At 39.0% G+C, this 16,238-nt stretch overlaps 2 protein-coding genes across 2 annotated transcripts; both read left to right on the top strand.

Moving 5' to 3' along the window:
* Positions 1–2,675: 2,675 nt before the first annotated feature.
* On the top strand, positions 2,676–6,919 carry LOC103145008 (uncharacterized). Its single transcript, XM_007562220.2, has 4 exons — positions 2,676–2,819; positions 2,885–3,622; positions 4,051–4,214; positions 5,151–6,919. Exons 2-4 carry the CDS (start codon positions 2,906–2,908, stop codon positions 6,133–6,135), a joined length of 1,866 nt encoding a protein of 621 aa, XP_007562282.1. The 5' UTR covers positions 2,676–2,819; positions 2,885–2,905; the 3' UTR covers positions 6,136–6,919.
* Positions 6,920–8,969: 2,050 nt separating this feature from the next.
* Positions 8,970–11,712, top strand: LOC103145007 (uncharacterized). Its single transcript, XM_016676443.1, has 3 exons — positions 8,970–9,006; positions 9,250–9,360; positions 10,512–11,712. Exons 2-3 carry the CDS (start codon positions 9,290–9,292, stop codon positions 11,344–11,346), a joined length of 906 nt encoding a protein of 301 aa, XP_016531929.1. The 5' UTR covers positions 8,970–9,006; positions 9,250–9,289; the 3' UTR covers positions 11,347–11,712.
* Positions 11,713–16,238: the final 4,526 nt, after the last annotated feature.

The following is a 16,238-nucleotide window of genomic DNA, read 5'->3' as shown; positions in this document are numbered from 1 at the left end:
ATTCAGCAACGATCTTCAGTCAGAGGCCTCTCCAGATTCACTGCAAGACTGACTGCTACTGGAGATCCTTCCTGCACACAACATCATCATCCATGATTTTCTGAAGATACTTAGATGATTTGAATTACAAAAACATTTAATTTTACTTGGTGATAAAGGGTTTTTGAAATTGAATTGAATCATTGGAACACGTGGCTGTAAACCAGACAATCAGGTGTGCCCTGCACTGATGGATTAATCAGTTCTGAATCAGTGCAGCGTCATCTAGTGACTGATAGAGAAATTACACCCAAATCTGAGTGAAAATATTAACTAGTTATATGTGCAAATATACTAAAAAGGAACAGATTTAGTAAATTATTTAGTTTTAAACAAATTTTTAAAATGTTTTAGAGAAATTATTTCTAGAATATGCTGCACAGTAACAAAAAACTCAATATGTTGATGTATTGAGTTTAAACATGAAACAATGAACAATTCATCTCCTAAATCAGTTAGAAACCTCAGATTTTTGCAAAAATATCTTAATATTTAAATAAGTTCAGTTTGTCAGAAGGTTTTGTAATTTAAAAAGTATCAAACCTCAATAGTAACAACTGTTTTACAAGCTAAAACAGTTGTTACAGTTGCTGCATTGGAGGATCTCCTCCGATGAGATCATCTTTAGCCTTTAAACCAGCAGCCTTGTTGTAGAGACAATATGCTGCTATGGGTGTGTCACCCAGTTGCCTCTGGTATCACTTTGTTGACGTAACGTCTGTTGATCAATCATGTCATGTTCACTTACATTTGGCCCAGAACCACTGCAAATACTTGGGTTGGGCTGTTTAAGCTCTCGAAAAAAATATGGAGGTTCATTTTTCAGTCACATTTTCTCCATATTATTTAGTTTTCATCCATAACTGTCACACTTAGCAACACATTTAGCTTGCTATTTAGTAAGCAAGCTAAACGTTTACCTTGCTGACTAAATACTTTTCTATATATTAGCTGGCTATTTAGTTAAAAAAAAAAGCTCAATATTGACTCGGATAACATTTAGCTTGCTATTTTGTTAGTAAGTTAAATATTAAGATATATATTTAGCTTATAAATTAAATATTTATCTCAGAGTTAAACATTTAGTAGTTAGCAAGCTAAATATTGAGCTTGCTAACTCAACACTTAGCTTCAAACTAAATATTTAGCTTGCTAACTAAATGTTTGGCTAAATATTTCATGGCAACATTTATAAATGTATGAATGACATAAACATAGAGAAATAATGACCTATGTTTTCTTATGTGTCAGGTTAACAAAACAATTTTTTTGGTGTTTATTTGTAGTTTAATTTGTGAATGTAACGTCACAAATAGCCTCCCATATTTACTGTGCAAAAGAGCCAAGAAACTCTTTTGATAATGAGGATCTCTGTTGTGAAACAACTAGAGTTAAACTTAGAACAGGATGTTATGAACAATCTGAACAGAAAAGGTTTGTTTTTATAAATGGAACCGGTCCAGTTATTGCATCATCACCCCTTTATAGAAAACCAGAAATACTTTATAGCTGATAAGACGGGAAGTTTAATTGCTGCTTTCATTGAGTTTACTTTCTTTTTTGCAAGAGAAATCTCCCTTTGTGCTGGATTTGTTGTTTTTTATCATTTTAAGTGAAGTCCACATAAATTTGATAAAATCTTGTGTGGTGAAACCTGATGATGCCAAGGAACAAATGCAGTTTGTTATTTCTTAAGGATTAGTGGATGGATCGAGATTTCAGACTAAAGCACCTCTTCCTCAACTTTTTCTTTGTTACAAACATTTTCCAAGTTCCTGAAGATCAGGACAAAAATCTATCCGAGTTCACAAATCAAGACATTTATCTGTAGTTTTCAGTTTTCTGCATGAACTATGACTGGCTCTTGGTTCTGATCTGATGTTAAACAGCTGCAGGTCGTTTGAGGTCAGCTCAAAAGTTTATAAGTTTAGGGTCAGCAGGATAAGAAACATTTTCACTTTCTGAATGACTTTCTTTAAATCAGCCAATCAGAACAAAGAAACGGACAATAAACTTCCTTTCAATAAAAACCCAACCTGAGCTTTGACAAGAGTCTTTTCACATTTCAACAGAACAGGTGAGACACTGGAATCTTCATTTTACACGTATTTACATCTGTTATTTACAACAATGTCTTAGGACAATGTGGATAGAAAGGAAATGAGAGAACAAAAACTCAGACCTTTCAAGAAAAATCTCAGCAATATTTTAAAGACAAAAACAAGAACATTACTGAGCTCAAAAAGTCAAAAATTTGAGTGAAAAAAATCTGAAATTTTTGGATTAATTTCAGAATTTTTCTTAAAAAACAAAAAATTCTGAGCTCCTCTAAAAGTCCAAAAATTTGCATGACAAAGATGAGAATTTGTTTTTAATTAATCTGAGAAATTTTCTGAATATAAAATAAAATTTCTGAGTTCAAAAAGTGAAAAAAATGAAAAATAGAAATTTTGAGATTAATCTCAGAAATGTTCTGGAAGAAACCTGGAAATTTCTGAGTTTGAAAAGTGGAAAATTTCCACTTTATTTTAGAAAATTTAGAAAATTTTTGCGAGTAATCCAAAAATTTTAAAGTTTTTTTTTTGGCAGAAATTAACTTTATTTTCTTTTCTTTCTACAATGTCCTCAATGCAACATTAGTTATTTATTCAGATAGCTTGGTAAAATCAAAATGTTCTAAGTATTTCAGAATCACTCAGTAATAGAGGAGATCTGAACAAACATCCAGAAACTTCAGCTCCTTCAAGACGCTCTCTGCTTCTAATTTTTGCTTGGAAAAGGTGAGAGTTCAGCAATCAGATGCTGCTTCAATATAATTACTGACTAAACTTGAACCTTTTTTCAGGAAAATCACTGGGATCCCACCATGGATGTAGCCGACATGCTCATAGATAAAATCTTCAAGTGGGTGAAGCTGCAGAAAGAAGGTGCAGAGAAGTTTGACAAACTGGCCACTGAGCTGGAGGAAACCAAGAAAGGTTGCAACATCAGCAAAGTTGTAGGCAGCTCAGTGTCTGTAGGAGGAGCGGCGGCCATGACAGTTTCTGGTATATCAGCCCTCGTCACTGGAGGAGCTGCGATCCCGTTCCTGTTCACAGCTGGAGCCGTGGCCTCTGGCCTCGGTCTGACCACTAACCTGACCTCAGATGTTGTGGACATCACTGTGGCGAGCAAAAACATGAAGGAAGCCAAACAGATCGGTGAGAAGATCGAGAATCTCGAAAAGGGGATTGAGAAACTGATGGGAATGCTGAAGGAGGAAGGAGAGCGCAGGGAAAAAGAGGCTTCGTCCTTTGAGAAACTTTCTCCAGAAGATTATGTTGTAGAAAGGATCGTGAGGGCCATGGCCAAACGAGAGGGGCTGATGCTGAACACCAGGATGAGTCTGAAGAGCATGATGTCTGGTTTCTCCAAAACACTGATCAGTGATAAGGAGGCAGATTTCGCTCTTCTTGGGATTTCTTTAGCTTCCAAGTTTGCGATGATAGCAGCGAGAAAGTCTGGGAAGAGTTTGGTGTCGAATGGACTTCCAGAGCTGGCAGCGTCCATGGGAGCAAAAGCTGCAGGCAAAGCAGTCGGACGGGTGAGTAACTCAGACTGCTCACTGAATATATGAAATATCCAGATGTGGTGTGATGGCGTAAGGCCATTGAAGATGGAAAGAAGAAAGAACTAAAGTTCCACCAAAAAACTCTGAAACGTTTTAGAAAAAACTTCAAGAAACTGACTTCTAGTCAAAAGAATTGCTAGAAAAAGTATACATTTTGAGATTAATCTCAGAAATTTGAGGGAAATAAAACATGGGCATTTCTGTGCACTACCATGATAATAATAAAGATTATGCTAAAAAATATATATTTTTTAGTAACCGGAAATTATTTGGCTGTGACTTATGTGACCCTGTTTGTGCCAAAATCTTGACCCGTAAAGTTGGTTCTGATTCCACACGGCAGAAAACAGACCTTTGATAAACTTTTTTTTATTTCCTTTGCTTGTTTTTGCCTTTCCCAGGTTGGAGCAGGAGTGGTTGGATTGGCGTTTTCAGTTCCTGAGCTGGTGATCAACTGCATCGATGTGAATAACTGTAAGACTGAAGCCAGTCAGAGTCTGAGGAAGAACGCTGTGGACATGCGGATCGCTTCTGACCAGATGGAAACCGACCTGAAAAACATTCAGTAAGTCTGAATGATGAAACATCTCACTAACTAAAATAATGGAAATAAATGAAATGGGTGACCATAATCTGATCTGAAGAACTTTTACAGTTCAGTGTCTCTCAAACCGTTTCAGACTGAAGACCAATTAACCCATTTAACAAACTCACATTGACCTTCTAACTTGAAATTGCTCCCGCAATAACAAAACATCTTCATATATGCAACCAGAAAAAACAATTTTAGTTTCTTAACCCACATATTGTTGTCTGCTTTGTTCATCCCAATAAAAGTGGTTCTGTTTTGTAAATGTGCCTGGAAAAGACAAGACAAATTATTTACAGATTCTGAAAGTTTTCCAATGATGTCAAACACATGGAAATGAAAAAAGAAGTTGTTCTGTGTGCATTAAAGACATTTTAAGATTATTTGTAATTTATAGGTATAATAAAAGAAAAATAGACTTACCACCAGTATTTTGAGTGACCATGTCTTAAGCCACTTCCATCCATTATTATTATTTTTAAACACAATCCTTTGGTAAGCTAACAGCATGAATTACGATTTGAGTTCATGTCACGTAAAATAAACGGTTGTTTACATGCAGTACCTTTATGACCACAGGGGGCGCCAGCAGCCCACAGTTCGAGAAACACTCCTCTAGATCTTAATGCACGAAACACAGCAGGAATATCTCTAAATAAGAGGGATGATACTTAAGAATCATCCCGATAATTGGAGAATCCCTAAGATTGTCAGAAAAGGGAAATCGGGGATGACATAAAAATCTGGTCCTGTTAACTGGACATGATTCCCTCACTTTGCTTTTGACACAATATCAACATGTAATCGTCCATTGTGTAAAACGTTTCAATCAGATCCGACAAGAAATACAGAGTTACCACAATCTGTTGCTAAAAAGAAGAACTGTCATCTGATTGGCGTTTTCTCTTCCAGATCGATCTTCCGAAGGTTAGCCAAGGTGAAACGCTCCATTGAAACCAAAAACAAGAGCAGTGACGACTGTCAAACTCTGCTGAAGTTTGCACAGGATACCTGCAAAGATGAATCCGTTAGGAAGTGGCTCAGGGAAAAAGCACAGTCTGAGATCTTCTCCAAGCTGGTGGACATGTTCCAGTTCCTGAAGGAAAACATTGATGAGGAAGAGGAGAAGAACCACAGCAACGAAGTTGACATCACCTTTGTGGCTCATGGAACGATCACCGACTCCATGATGCCAGCCAGCTGCCTGCTGCCTCTGCCCACCGTCTCCGACGTTGTCCTGTACTCGCCCTGGAACTGCTACCTTGAAGCTACCGCAGCGTACGGTATCGCCACAGGGAAGATTCAACCTGTCCACAGAGAGTTTTACTGCTCACCTGAACGTGGCTGCAAGGTTCCAGATAATGGGCATCGGCCCAAACGTCTCCCTGATGAATGGAACTCCATGAAGAAAGCTGGAAGTCAAAGGATTCCCAACATCGTCGTGTCTCCTTTAAAATCACCTGAAGATGGAGTCTGGAAGAAATTTGAGAGGCTAGAAAGCAGACATGGCAACCCTGGAAGAAACCATATCCTCATCCCATTGATCCTCCCAGAAGAAGAAGAAGAAGATGATGATGATGATGAAGATATCCCTCTCCCTGTGGTCACCTTGGCTCTGTCGCTGGTGCTCATGTTCTCCAGGTTTCAGGCCACGCTCCACCTCACCGTCTGTCTGGGGAAACTATCTAGAAAAATGAGGCTGGATGAAGAAGCTCTGAAGCAGCAGTACGCCTGCACCATCGACTTCACAGGAATGACCTCAGCTGAGAAGATGTTGGCCTCCACGTTCCAATCTATAATATCTTCAGTGATAAAGTTCTTCAGAAGAACAGAAAGCAGTGCAGAAACCAAAGTACATGACAGGCTGGCCAAAGCTTTCAAAGCCATGTTTGGTTGAACTCTGAGACAAAATGAGTCCTGAGAAAATATAAATAAAACCAAAACATCTCTGGATTTATGAAGTAGATGTTTTGGTCTAAAGCTTCAGGTCCATCTCAACGGGTTTTATTTTATTAATCATAGAAAATATTCATCACATTCATATTATTCCACTTTCTGTTCAGCTTCGATAAACTTTTACTGCACTGCCATCTAGTGGTCTTAGACTGCAAAGGAAATTTACCTCCAGTTTAATTAATTGATTTAGTCGCAATGAATACAATTAGCATCAGTCATATTTACATTAAAGCAAATAACAGTCTAACTGAATCCAATCCAAACAAATTCAAAACTCAAATTCAGGACATCAAATAATCAGAAAATTCAGCTGATTGCAGTAAGTCATTCAATTTACAGAAACAGGCAACAAACTGCATAAGCTGCAGATGATTGCTTATATTTATCATGTTTGGTTTTATTTGTTTACGTTTGTTTTGATTATGCTGACATCACCTCTATATGCAGAAATGCAGTTTTTATTAGTGTCAATGATTTATTCCTTATTGTTTTTCTTCACTGAAATGATACTCTGTCATCCTTGTGTGTATTTTAAATAACTAAAGTTATTTAAAATACACACAATAAATAACAATCTAAGAAATTAGCCCCATTACTTTAGGTTTAGGTTAAAACTCTAAAACCTGATAAATGTGTTTTACTGTACATGTTTCTCAACTTTTCTTAGAAACCTTTTAAACTATTTGTGATAATTGAGCTTACTGTACTTTTTGAAAATTAGGATCAGTTGAAATTAGAGATGTGCCGATCAGGTTTTCTCCTGCCGATACCGATCACCCATGAGGGCCGATCACCGATACCGATCACATAATTATTATTTATTTATTTTTTATCATAAACCCTACCGGTTACATTATGTGGAAAAAGGAACAATGAATTCACCTTAATTTAGACAAAAACTTGTTTTTAATAACTTTTTCCAAGAATAAAACTAAACAAAACAGGCATTGTGCAAATTGTACAGCTATTGATGATAATATATTTAACAGACTGATAACATATGAAGGCTCTGAAGAGGCTAAATAATACAAAGAGCCAAAATAAAACCTCTCACTATTGCCAAAAAATTAAAGTATAAAACATTCAAAGGCAAAAACAGGATCCATTACAATAAACAATCCAGAGTTACTGAATGAAAACTTCCTGTTAGCATGGCGGCTAGCTGATTACTGCTAGCTCTGATTGGCTGTTTCTGACCGAGCGGAGTAATTATGCAGATCAGGGAGGAGATCGATTATTTTTTCAGAGATTATCTGTCTCATGTTAGGACAGCGATAGTTTTAATACGTATGTAAAATGTATTTTTTTAAGTTAGATGCTGCAGCTTTAAGCAGGTTCGGTGTGAGAGTCACTACCAGGTGGAGCAGAAGCGAAGCTCCGTCTGTGAAATATTACTACCTGTAGCGTAGCAGCGGTTCAACAGGAGAGCAGAACCAGCGTCTTACATCACAGCTCGATGACTTAAACAATTTTCCAGGTTATTTGTTTAGCTTTCTGACCGTCATGCTAATCCGGGTGAGTGTTTGTAGCTGTGCGCTGCTTTACCTGCTGTCTGATCCTCCATGTCTTTTTTACTGCAGTGAGCCTCGATGTAGCCAAACTCCGTCAAGTATGGCTTGTTTTTATGTCGTATTAGCTTCGTTGTGTTGATGCATTTTGACCTGCTTCAATTTTCCGCGGCAACACGCAAACGTCCCCAATCACTCAGTGCCTTATAGTTCCACATCGCTTAGGATTTGTTGCTGCGCGTTTGCGCAGTGTGAAGGAAAGAGGAGACCAGCTGCACAGGCAGGCTGGAAATGAGATGCAGGTGATCGGCAACAAGAGACCGTGATCGACGATCACCGATCATACACTTTTTCACGGAAATCGGCCGATTATGATCGGTGGCCGATCGATCGGCAGACCTCTAGTTGAAATGTATAATTTGTTTTGTAAAATGTATTGAGACGATGTGTTATGAATTTGTGCTACACCAATAAAATGAACTGAATTGAATCTACAGCTCACAAGTCTTCAGTATTTCTTGGTATTTTCCTTCTAAATGTTCAGACTTTTCTTTAGTCTTTAGATACTGAATATTTACTCTGATTCATACATCAGTTCAGGGTTTGTACCTTTACAGTAGAGCCTACCAGGTACATGTGAAGAAACTGCAGGATTTAAATTCATGTAAAACACAAGAAGAGCTGTGGATTTACAGTAAATCAGCTGGTTTAATGTAACTCAGCCGATTTACAGGAAGAATCAGCTGATTGGCAGAGATTCCTGAGCCAAACCAGTTCAGAGGTGTTTTCATATCACCTGTTGGCATGTATGGTGATTCTTATCTGGTTTCAGGGAATAAATAACTCTGTGACGTGAAGAGGACAGAGAGAGAAAAACAACAGGTACACTAAACCCAATCTGAGAAATTCTGGATTCATGTTTCCGATCACATGTTTATTTCTATTTTCTGAGTTTCTACCAGATTTTACTCCATGCCTGCTTCACAGAACAGATCCTGCTGCAGGATTTTTTTCAAGTTTTTCTGCTCAGTTTTGGTTGGGCTCTGGTTTTTATTATGGTCAATAAACTTTAAAGCCTTTATAACTTCTGTGTGATGCTGCCAGTCTTGGCTAGACTTATCTTGGAAAATAGATCTTTAATCTCAGTGGGATTTCCCTGGTGAAATAAAGGTACATTTTGGCTCTGAAGTTTCACTTTCACTTTTTGCTGTTTGTTTCTCATTGAGGCGTCACCCAGCAGTCTTACAAATGAGGCTGCTGATCCTTTACCTGTTAGATGACTGCATCAGTTTCACCTGCAACAGGTAGGACAAACTGTAGCTTTGCTCTAATAAATTAACAGTATTACTGTGAAATATTAGTAGTAATTTATTCTGAACTAACAGAATCTGGTTCTTATTCTAGAGACAAAGCTGTTCAGTCATAGTTTCTGTTATTGAGTAGAAATTCTTACAGATGAAAGGAATGAGGGAATTTAGGTTAAAACAAAAAAAAAACAGAACTTCAGTATTTTCTTATTGTGAAATGATTTTGCTTTTCTTCTGCAGGTTAATAGTTTAATTTTAAGTTCCTGTTGATTCACCAACCATGAGTGAACCGAAAAGTGACCTACGCCACAAACTGGCTTCTCTACAGCTGGGAAGACGGAGTATGATGCTGTGAGTTTCCTGATGGGAAATATTTAATGAGAAATTACTGAGTGGCATCTAATTCTGCTGCAGAATGCTCTTAGGAGAAATATAATTTAGGCTGATGTGTTTGTTTTGGTCAATGCATTAAAATGAAGAAGTCAAATCTATTTGCAGAACATTTCAGCAACAAGGAAGTTTAATTCTGTTAAAAACAACACAGTAACCAGTTATGTTGTCAAATATCATCATCAAAATCATCAAATGTTGGAATGAAGACCAGAATTAATCACTGTTCCAGTTATTATGAAACAAGGTGTCTCTAGACAGGTGGGTTGAGGTCAGAGTTCATCCTGATCTCTAGTTTCCAGCTGTAATAACTGAAGCTGTGCTTTGACTCTGCATCGTTCATCTTTAGGTCCAAATAACTTTAGTTTTGTTTCTGTTCATCTGGAGAAAGTTGTGGCTCATCCAGACATTTATCTGTTCTGTCTGTTCAGTGATTGGATGGTGAGCTGTGGACCATCTGTACAGTTATGGTAGCTAATGGTATTACTTCTCATAATCTGAGCTAGTGGGAGAATATAGATTTGTCCAAATTGTTATGATAACTCTTGTTTTTAAAGACTGAGGGGAAAAAACCCAATGAGAGGAATCAGTTTACTATCTGAATGAGATCAGATTCAACAACAGGCAGAACTTTCTTAAGGAAAATCATGAGTAGGAAATCAAGACAGCAGGAGGAGGAGGACCTTAATTTAGCCATTTTCTCTACATTATTATGTTTGGGGATAGCCGCTGGTAGAGTGAAGATTGGAGGCTGTAAGTTTGTTAATCTATCAACTGTGGCAAATAGCATTGCTGATGTTTTTGTTCATAATTTCCTAAAGAATTTTTTTTAATGTGTTTTAGTGTAACCTGTTGGCTCAAATGAAAGGTTTGAAGTATATCACAGAGCTTTTTGCCCCTCTCTGCTGGGGATTAATCTACATGGATTCAAAGTCTCAAACAACGATTAAACAGTCCAAAATTAGCCAGAGCTCAAAATACACAAGTACTGAACCGGGATCCACTGTAATGAGATCTGGCAAATATAGGAATATATCTTGCTGCTTTATAATGACAGTAAGGAGGCAACAGACACATATTCTTACTAAATATTCATCATTTTCTTTCTACAGGCAGAACATCTACAGAGATGTTCAAGTTTCACAAAGAACAAAGAGCTCCGAAGAAAAGAGCCGACTGATAAAACTTGCAGAGAGAAATTGTTCAAATCCAGTCGTTTTGAAGTGGCTGAGAGAAAACTCCTTCACCAAACTGGTGGAGATGTTCAACTTCTTTAAAAAACACATAGATGAGGAGGAGAAGAAGGACCACAGTGATACTGTGGACATCACCTTCATGGCTCATGGATGTATCAGAGACTTCATGATCCCAGCCAGCTGCCTGCTGCCTCTGGCCTCCATCAGGGACGTGGTTCTCTACGCTCCCTGGAACTGTGTCTCCTGCGGTTTGGGGTACGCAGTCGCCACAGGACGACTGAAGCCTCAGCATAGAGTTTTCTACTGCTACAAGAAGGATGGATGTCCAGTTCCTGATGAAAAACATCGACCTGTGAAACTACCGGACCGCTGGAACTCAATGAGGCAGGCAGGAGACCAGATGATCCCAAACATCTCAGTTAGTCCTCTACGACCAGACGATGGTGTTTGGAAGAACTTTGAGTCTCTCACCAAATTACACGGTCCTGTTGGGAGAAACCGGATCGTCATTCCCTTCATCCTCCCAGGAAAAGAATCAGACAACGTCCCGTTCTCTGTGGTCACCTTGGCCCTGTCTCTGGTTCTGCTCCAGTCCAGGTTCAAAGCCACTGTCCACCTGTATGCCTGTCTGGGAGACCAATCTACTGGACAGAAGTTTGACAGAGAATATCTGGAGAAGCAGTACGCCTACGCTGTTGATGGGACTGGAATGAAATGTTCTAATAACATCTTCAATGTAGGATGGAGATAAGATTATGAATATGTTATATTAGTAGTTTATTTTGTTAATAATATGATCTGTCAATCTAAATGTAGAAATTATAATATATACATGAAGTACCAGATTTATGTGTTTTATGGTTATTAGTCTGTATTAAAATTACACCAAATGTTCTCATATCACACTGTATGTACTAAGACAAGTGGAGCATTAAACATTTTGTGTATTTGCTTCACATCCTGCTTTAACACGTCACAGCTGCAGAAATTATGCAGAAAGCCGTTTTCATCAACCCAATCTCTGATGTCAGAAAGTCAACAGACTCATGTGATGCTGTGTTGATTCTTATTAGACAACTGTTTGTGATTTGCTAATAGATTATAAACCAATCACACATTTGGGAAGGGGGCACTTTGTGCCACTATTTATATGCTGTAATTCCTGTCAATAAATGAGAAATCTTACATCTTGCAGAGACTTTGTGTGGTTTCTCCCTTTACAGAGATATTTTATAAACAGTCAAGGACTGTAAGGCAGCTAAGTTAGATTAGCACTCTGGTGTTGGGATGCAGAGGGAATGGGGAGACACTCGGCTTGGGGTCAGAGGGATCTGGTTAACAACAAGCTTCATTATTTTTAATATGCAACAACTACTGCATGTTTAGGAAATGTGACTAAGTTTCAGTCCTTCCCATCAATTTCTCCCCCACGGGAAGCTGAAGGGGAGAGACACTTTTCTTAAAAGAAAAGCCCAGAACCTGACAGTTTTAGGAAAAAAATAAAAGCTCCCTTCTCCTTTCAGGTGCTGACTTTCTGCCAACCATGAAAAACTCAGTCCTTTCCAACCTGATGAAGTTACATTCTGCTTTCAAGGAGATGAAAAGCCAGAAGCAGATCTTGTGAGTTTCTGAACTCCTTATATTTCTGATGTTTCTGTTGCTTTAAAGCACTGAAGCAAAGAGGACCCACAGGGGTCCAGCAGGACAAAGTGATCAGTCGTTTGACCAGCTGTTACCTGTGATTTCTAGTGTACATGTGTAAGAGGAGGGTGGGGGGGAAACAGGTGGCCCTCTACACCTTGGTTCCAGATTTCCCATCGTTGACGCTGCTGTGTTCAAACTGGGACTGGAGAAGGAATTTGAGAGATTTGTGTATCAAATGCATTAAAATTAGGAAAGGACTGAGCAGAGCAAGGTGCGTCTCTTTCAGACTCTCCCTTTGTGCATGTAAGATCCACATGCATCTGTCTCACACCTTGGATCCCTCAAAGCTTCCCAGCGACACCAAGGGGTGTCCATCCAGAGTAGCTACCCCAGGTAGGGGGGCAAGAGAACCTCTGCAAGCCACGAAGAGTCAGCGCCGGAACCTCCCAGACCAACCCAAGACTATGAGAACTAGAAGACCGAAGCAAAGGTTGTCAGGAATTCAGAGCCCGAAACTTAAAACAAGCTTTGATTATTTGGAGGCTCTAAGCAACTATTTCTCCAGATATTGCATGAATTTGCCTGCCACAGTCTGAGGAGGTCTGCTTCTCTCTGCTTCTCTCTGCAGCCTGGTTTTCTCACTTCATCACCTGGTTAGCTGTGGTCTGAACATGTTCTGTGAATACTGTGGTGATCACAACAAATAAATGTTCTTGACGTTTGTCCACAGAGACGAGAAGAACAGGCTGATGAAGCTTGCAGAGGAGAACTGCGCCAATCGAAAGACCCTGAAGTTGCTGAATAAAAACACCTTTCCAAAGCTGGTGGAGATGTTCAACTTTTTTAAAAAACACATAGATGAGGAGGAGGAGAAGAATCACAGTGACACTGTGGACATCACCTTTGTGGCTCATGGATCTATCAGAGACTTCATGATCCCAGCCAGCTGCCTGCTGCCTCTGGCCTCCATCAGGGACGTGGTTCTCTACGCTCCCTGGAACTGTGACTCTTACGGCGCACAGCTAACGTACGCCATCGCCACAGGAAAACTGAAGCCTCAGCACAGAGTATTTTTCTGCTCCAAGGAGGATGGATGTCCAGTTCCTGATGAAAAACATCGACCCGTGAAACTACCCGACCGCTGGAACTCAATGAGGCAGGCAGGAGACCAGATGATCCCAAACATCTCAGTTAGTCCTCTACAACCAGACGATGGGGTTTGGAAGGACTTTGAGTCTCTCACCAAATTACACGGTCCTGATGGGAGAAACCGGATCGTCATTCCCTTCATCCTCCCAGGAAAAAAATCAGACAGCGTCCCGTTCTCTGTGGTCACCTGTCTCCGGTTCTGCTCCAGTCCAGGTTCAAAGCCACCGTCCACCTGGACGCCTGTCTGGGCTGCAGTTCTATTGGTCAGAAGTTTGACAGGTGTTACCTGGAGCGGCAGTACGCCTGGGCTGCAGATGAAAAAGGCATGAAATGTTCGCCCCACATCTTAAGCTGTTAGCAGAATATTAAAGATAAAATAAGTCGTTTGTGGCAGAAAAAGCTCCAGGTTCAATGGAAATTTGAGAGGCTAGAAAGCAGACATGGCAACCCTGGAAGAAACCATATCCTCATCCCATTGATCCTCCCAGAAGAAGAAGAAGAAGATGATGATGATGATGATGATGATGATGAAGATATCCCTCTCCCTGTGGTCACCTTGGCTCTGTCGCTGGTGCTCATGTTCTCCAGGTTTCAGGCCACGCTCCACCTCACCGTCTGTCTGGGGAAACTATCTAGAAAAATGAAGCTGGATGAAGAAGCTCTGAAGCAGCAGTACGCCTGCACCATCGATTTCACTGGAGTGACCTCAGCTGAGAAGATGTTGGCCTCCACGTTCCAATCTATAATATCTTCAGTGATAAAGTTATTCAGAAGAACAGAAAGCAGTGCAGAAACCAAAGTACATGACAGGCTGGCCAAAGCTTTCAAAGCCATGTTTGGTTGAACTCTGAGACAAAATGAGTCCTGAGAAAATATAAATAAAACCAAAACATCTCTGGATTTATGAAGTAGATGTTTTGGTCTGAAGCTTCAGGTCCATCTCAATGGGTTTTATTTTATTAATCATAGAAAATATTCATCACATTCATATTATTCCACTTTCTGTTCAGCTTCGATAAACTTTTACTACACTGCCATCTAGTGGTCTTAGACTGCAAAGGAAATTTACCTCCAGTTTAATTAATTTATTTAGTCACAATGAATACGATTAGCATCAGTCATATTTACATTAAAGCAAATAACAGTCTAACTGAATCCAATCAAAACAGATTCAAAACTCAAATTCAGGACATCAAATAATCAGAAAATTCAGCTGCAGTAAGTCATTCAATTTACAGAAACAGGCAACAAACTGCATAAACTGCAGATGATTGCTTATATTTATCATGTTTGGTTTTATTTGTTTACGTTTGTTTTGATTATGCTGACATCACTTCTATATGCAGAAATGCAGTTTTTATTAGTGTCAATGATTTATTCCTTATTGTTTTTCTTCACTGAAATGACTGTCATCCTCCTGTGTATTTTAAATAACTTTCATAATATATCAATCTATGAAACCCATTACATTAGGTTTATGTTAAAACTCTAAAACTTGATCAAATGTGTTTTACTGTACATGTTTTTCATCTTTTCTTAGAAACCTTTTAAACTATTTGTGATAACTGAGCTTAATGTACTTTTTGATAATTAGGATCAGTTGAAATGTGTGTATGTGTCTTGTTTTGTAAAATGTATTGAGACGATGTGTTATGAATTTGTGCTACATAAATAAAAATGAACTGAATTGAATCTACAGCTCACAAGTCTTCAGTATTTCTTGGTATTTTCCTTCTAAAAGTTCAGATGTTTCTTTAGTCTTTAGATACTGAATATTTACTCTGATTCATACATCAGTTCAGGGTTTGCACCTTTACAGTAGAGCCTCCCAGGTACATGTGAAGAAACTGCAGGATTTAAACACATGAAGAGCTGTGGATTTACAGTAAATCAGCTGGTTTACAGGAAGAATGACTTGAAATGAGCTGTTATAAAGTCTGGCAGAGATAACTGAGCCCAGTGTTGTGTTCAAGACCACCTAACCCAAGACCAAGACAAGACCAAGACCAGAGTGTATCGAGACCGAGAAAAGACCAAGACTTTTAGGGGACAAGACCAAGTCAAGACCAAGACCGAGGGAAGTCGAGACCGAGTCAAGACCAAGACCAGCGGCCCGCGCTACATGACACAATAAAATGTAAAATATGATCGAAATTGNGCTACATGACACAATAAAATGTAAAATATGATCGAAATTGCTTCTCAAAATAATCTGAAAGACCCATATTACCATAAAAACACCTAGATATTAAATACTTAATACATTTTACCAATATTAAATATTCCATTTATGTGCTAAAAAATGTGATGGTCTCATGCCATCCCTAAAAACATAACGCCCTGGGCATTTGCCCATATTGCTCATATAAGAAACCACCACTGTTGCACCATTAAACATAGTAATTGAGGCAATGCCCTGATGGTAAATAACGCTCAACTATGAACACTGACCAAGGAGCAACAAGCAAGAAGTAACCAAGCAGAAGGCGCTCATCGTGACTGTTTTCACTCTCTATCCCAGTACATGAAGCCAGGCAGTCTGACACCATGGCAGACATTACAGCTGCATGTATGCTATTTTGACAGCATATGGCTATGTGATAGAACACCGGCTATATCTGTCAGACACGTCATTACCATAAAATTTCATTTAATCAACAACATAGAATCATGACGTAGATCGTCATACACTTTGTTATTAACAGTTGTATGGCATCCTGACTTAGCGGTTAAGTGAGTTTTACACGGGCGTGTGTTGTAGCTGACTCCAGCTGCAGCCAGACCCTGATTTAAATACACTTTGAAACCATGACAACACATGACATAGTTATCATTGAAAACAATTTAATG

This window comes from Poecilia formosa, unplaced genomic scaffold (genome assembly GCF_000485575.1).
Source record: "Poecilia formosa unplaced genomic scaffold, Poecilia_formosa-5.1.2 Scaffold134, whole genome shotgun sequence".
NCBI lineage: Eukaryota > Metazoa > Chordata > Actinopteri > Cyprinodontiformes > Poeciliidae > Poecilia > Poecilia formosa.
The sequence above is the reverse complement of the archived record's forward strand: the minus strand, read 5'-3'. Positions and strand labels throughout refer to the sequence as shown.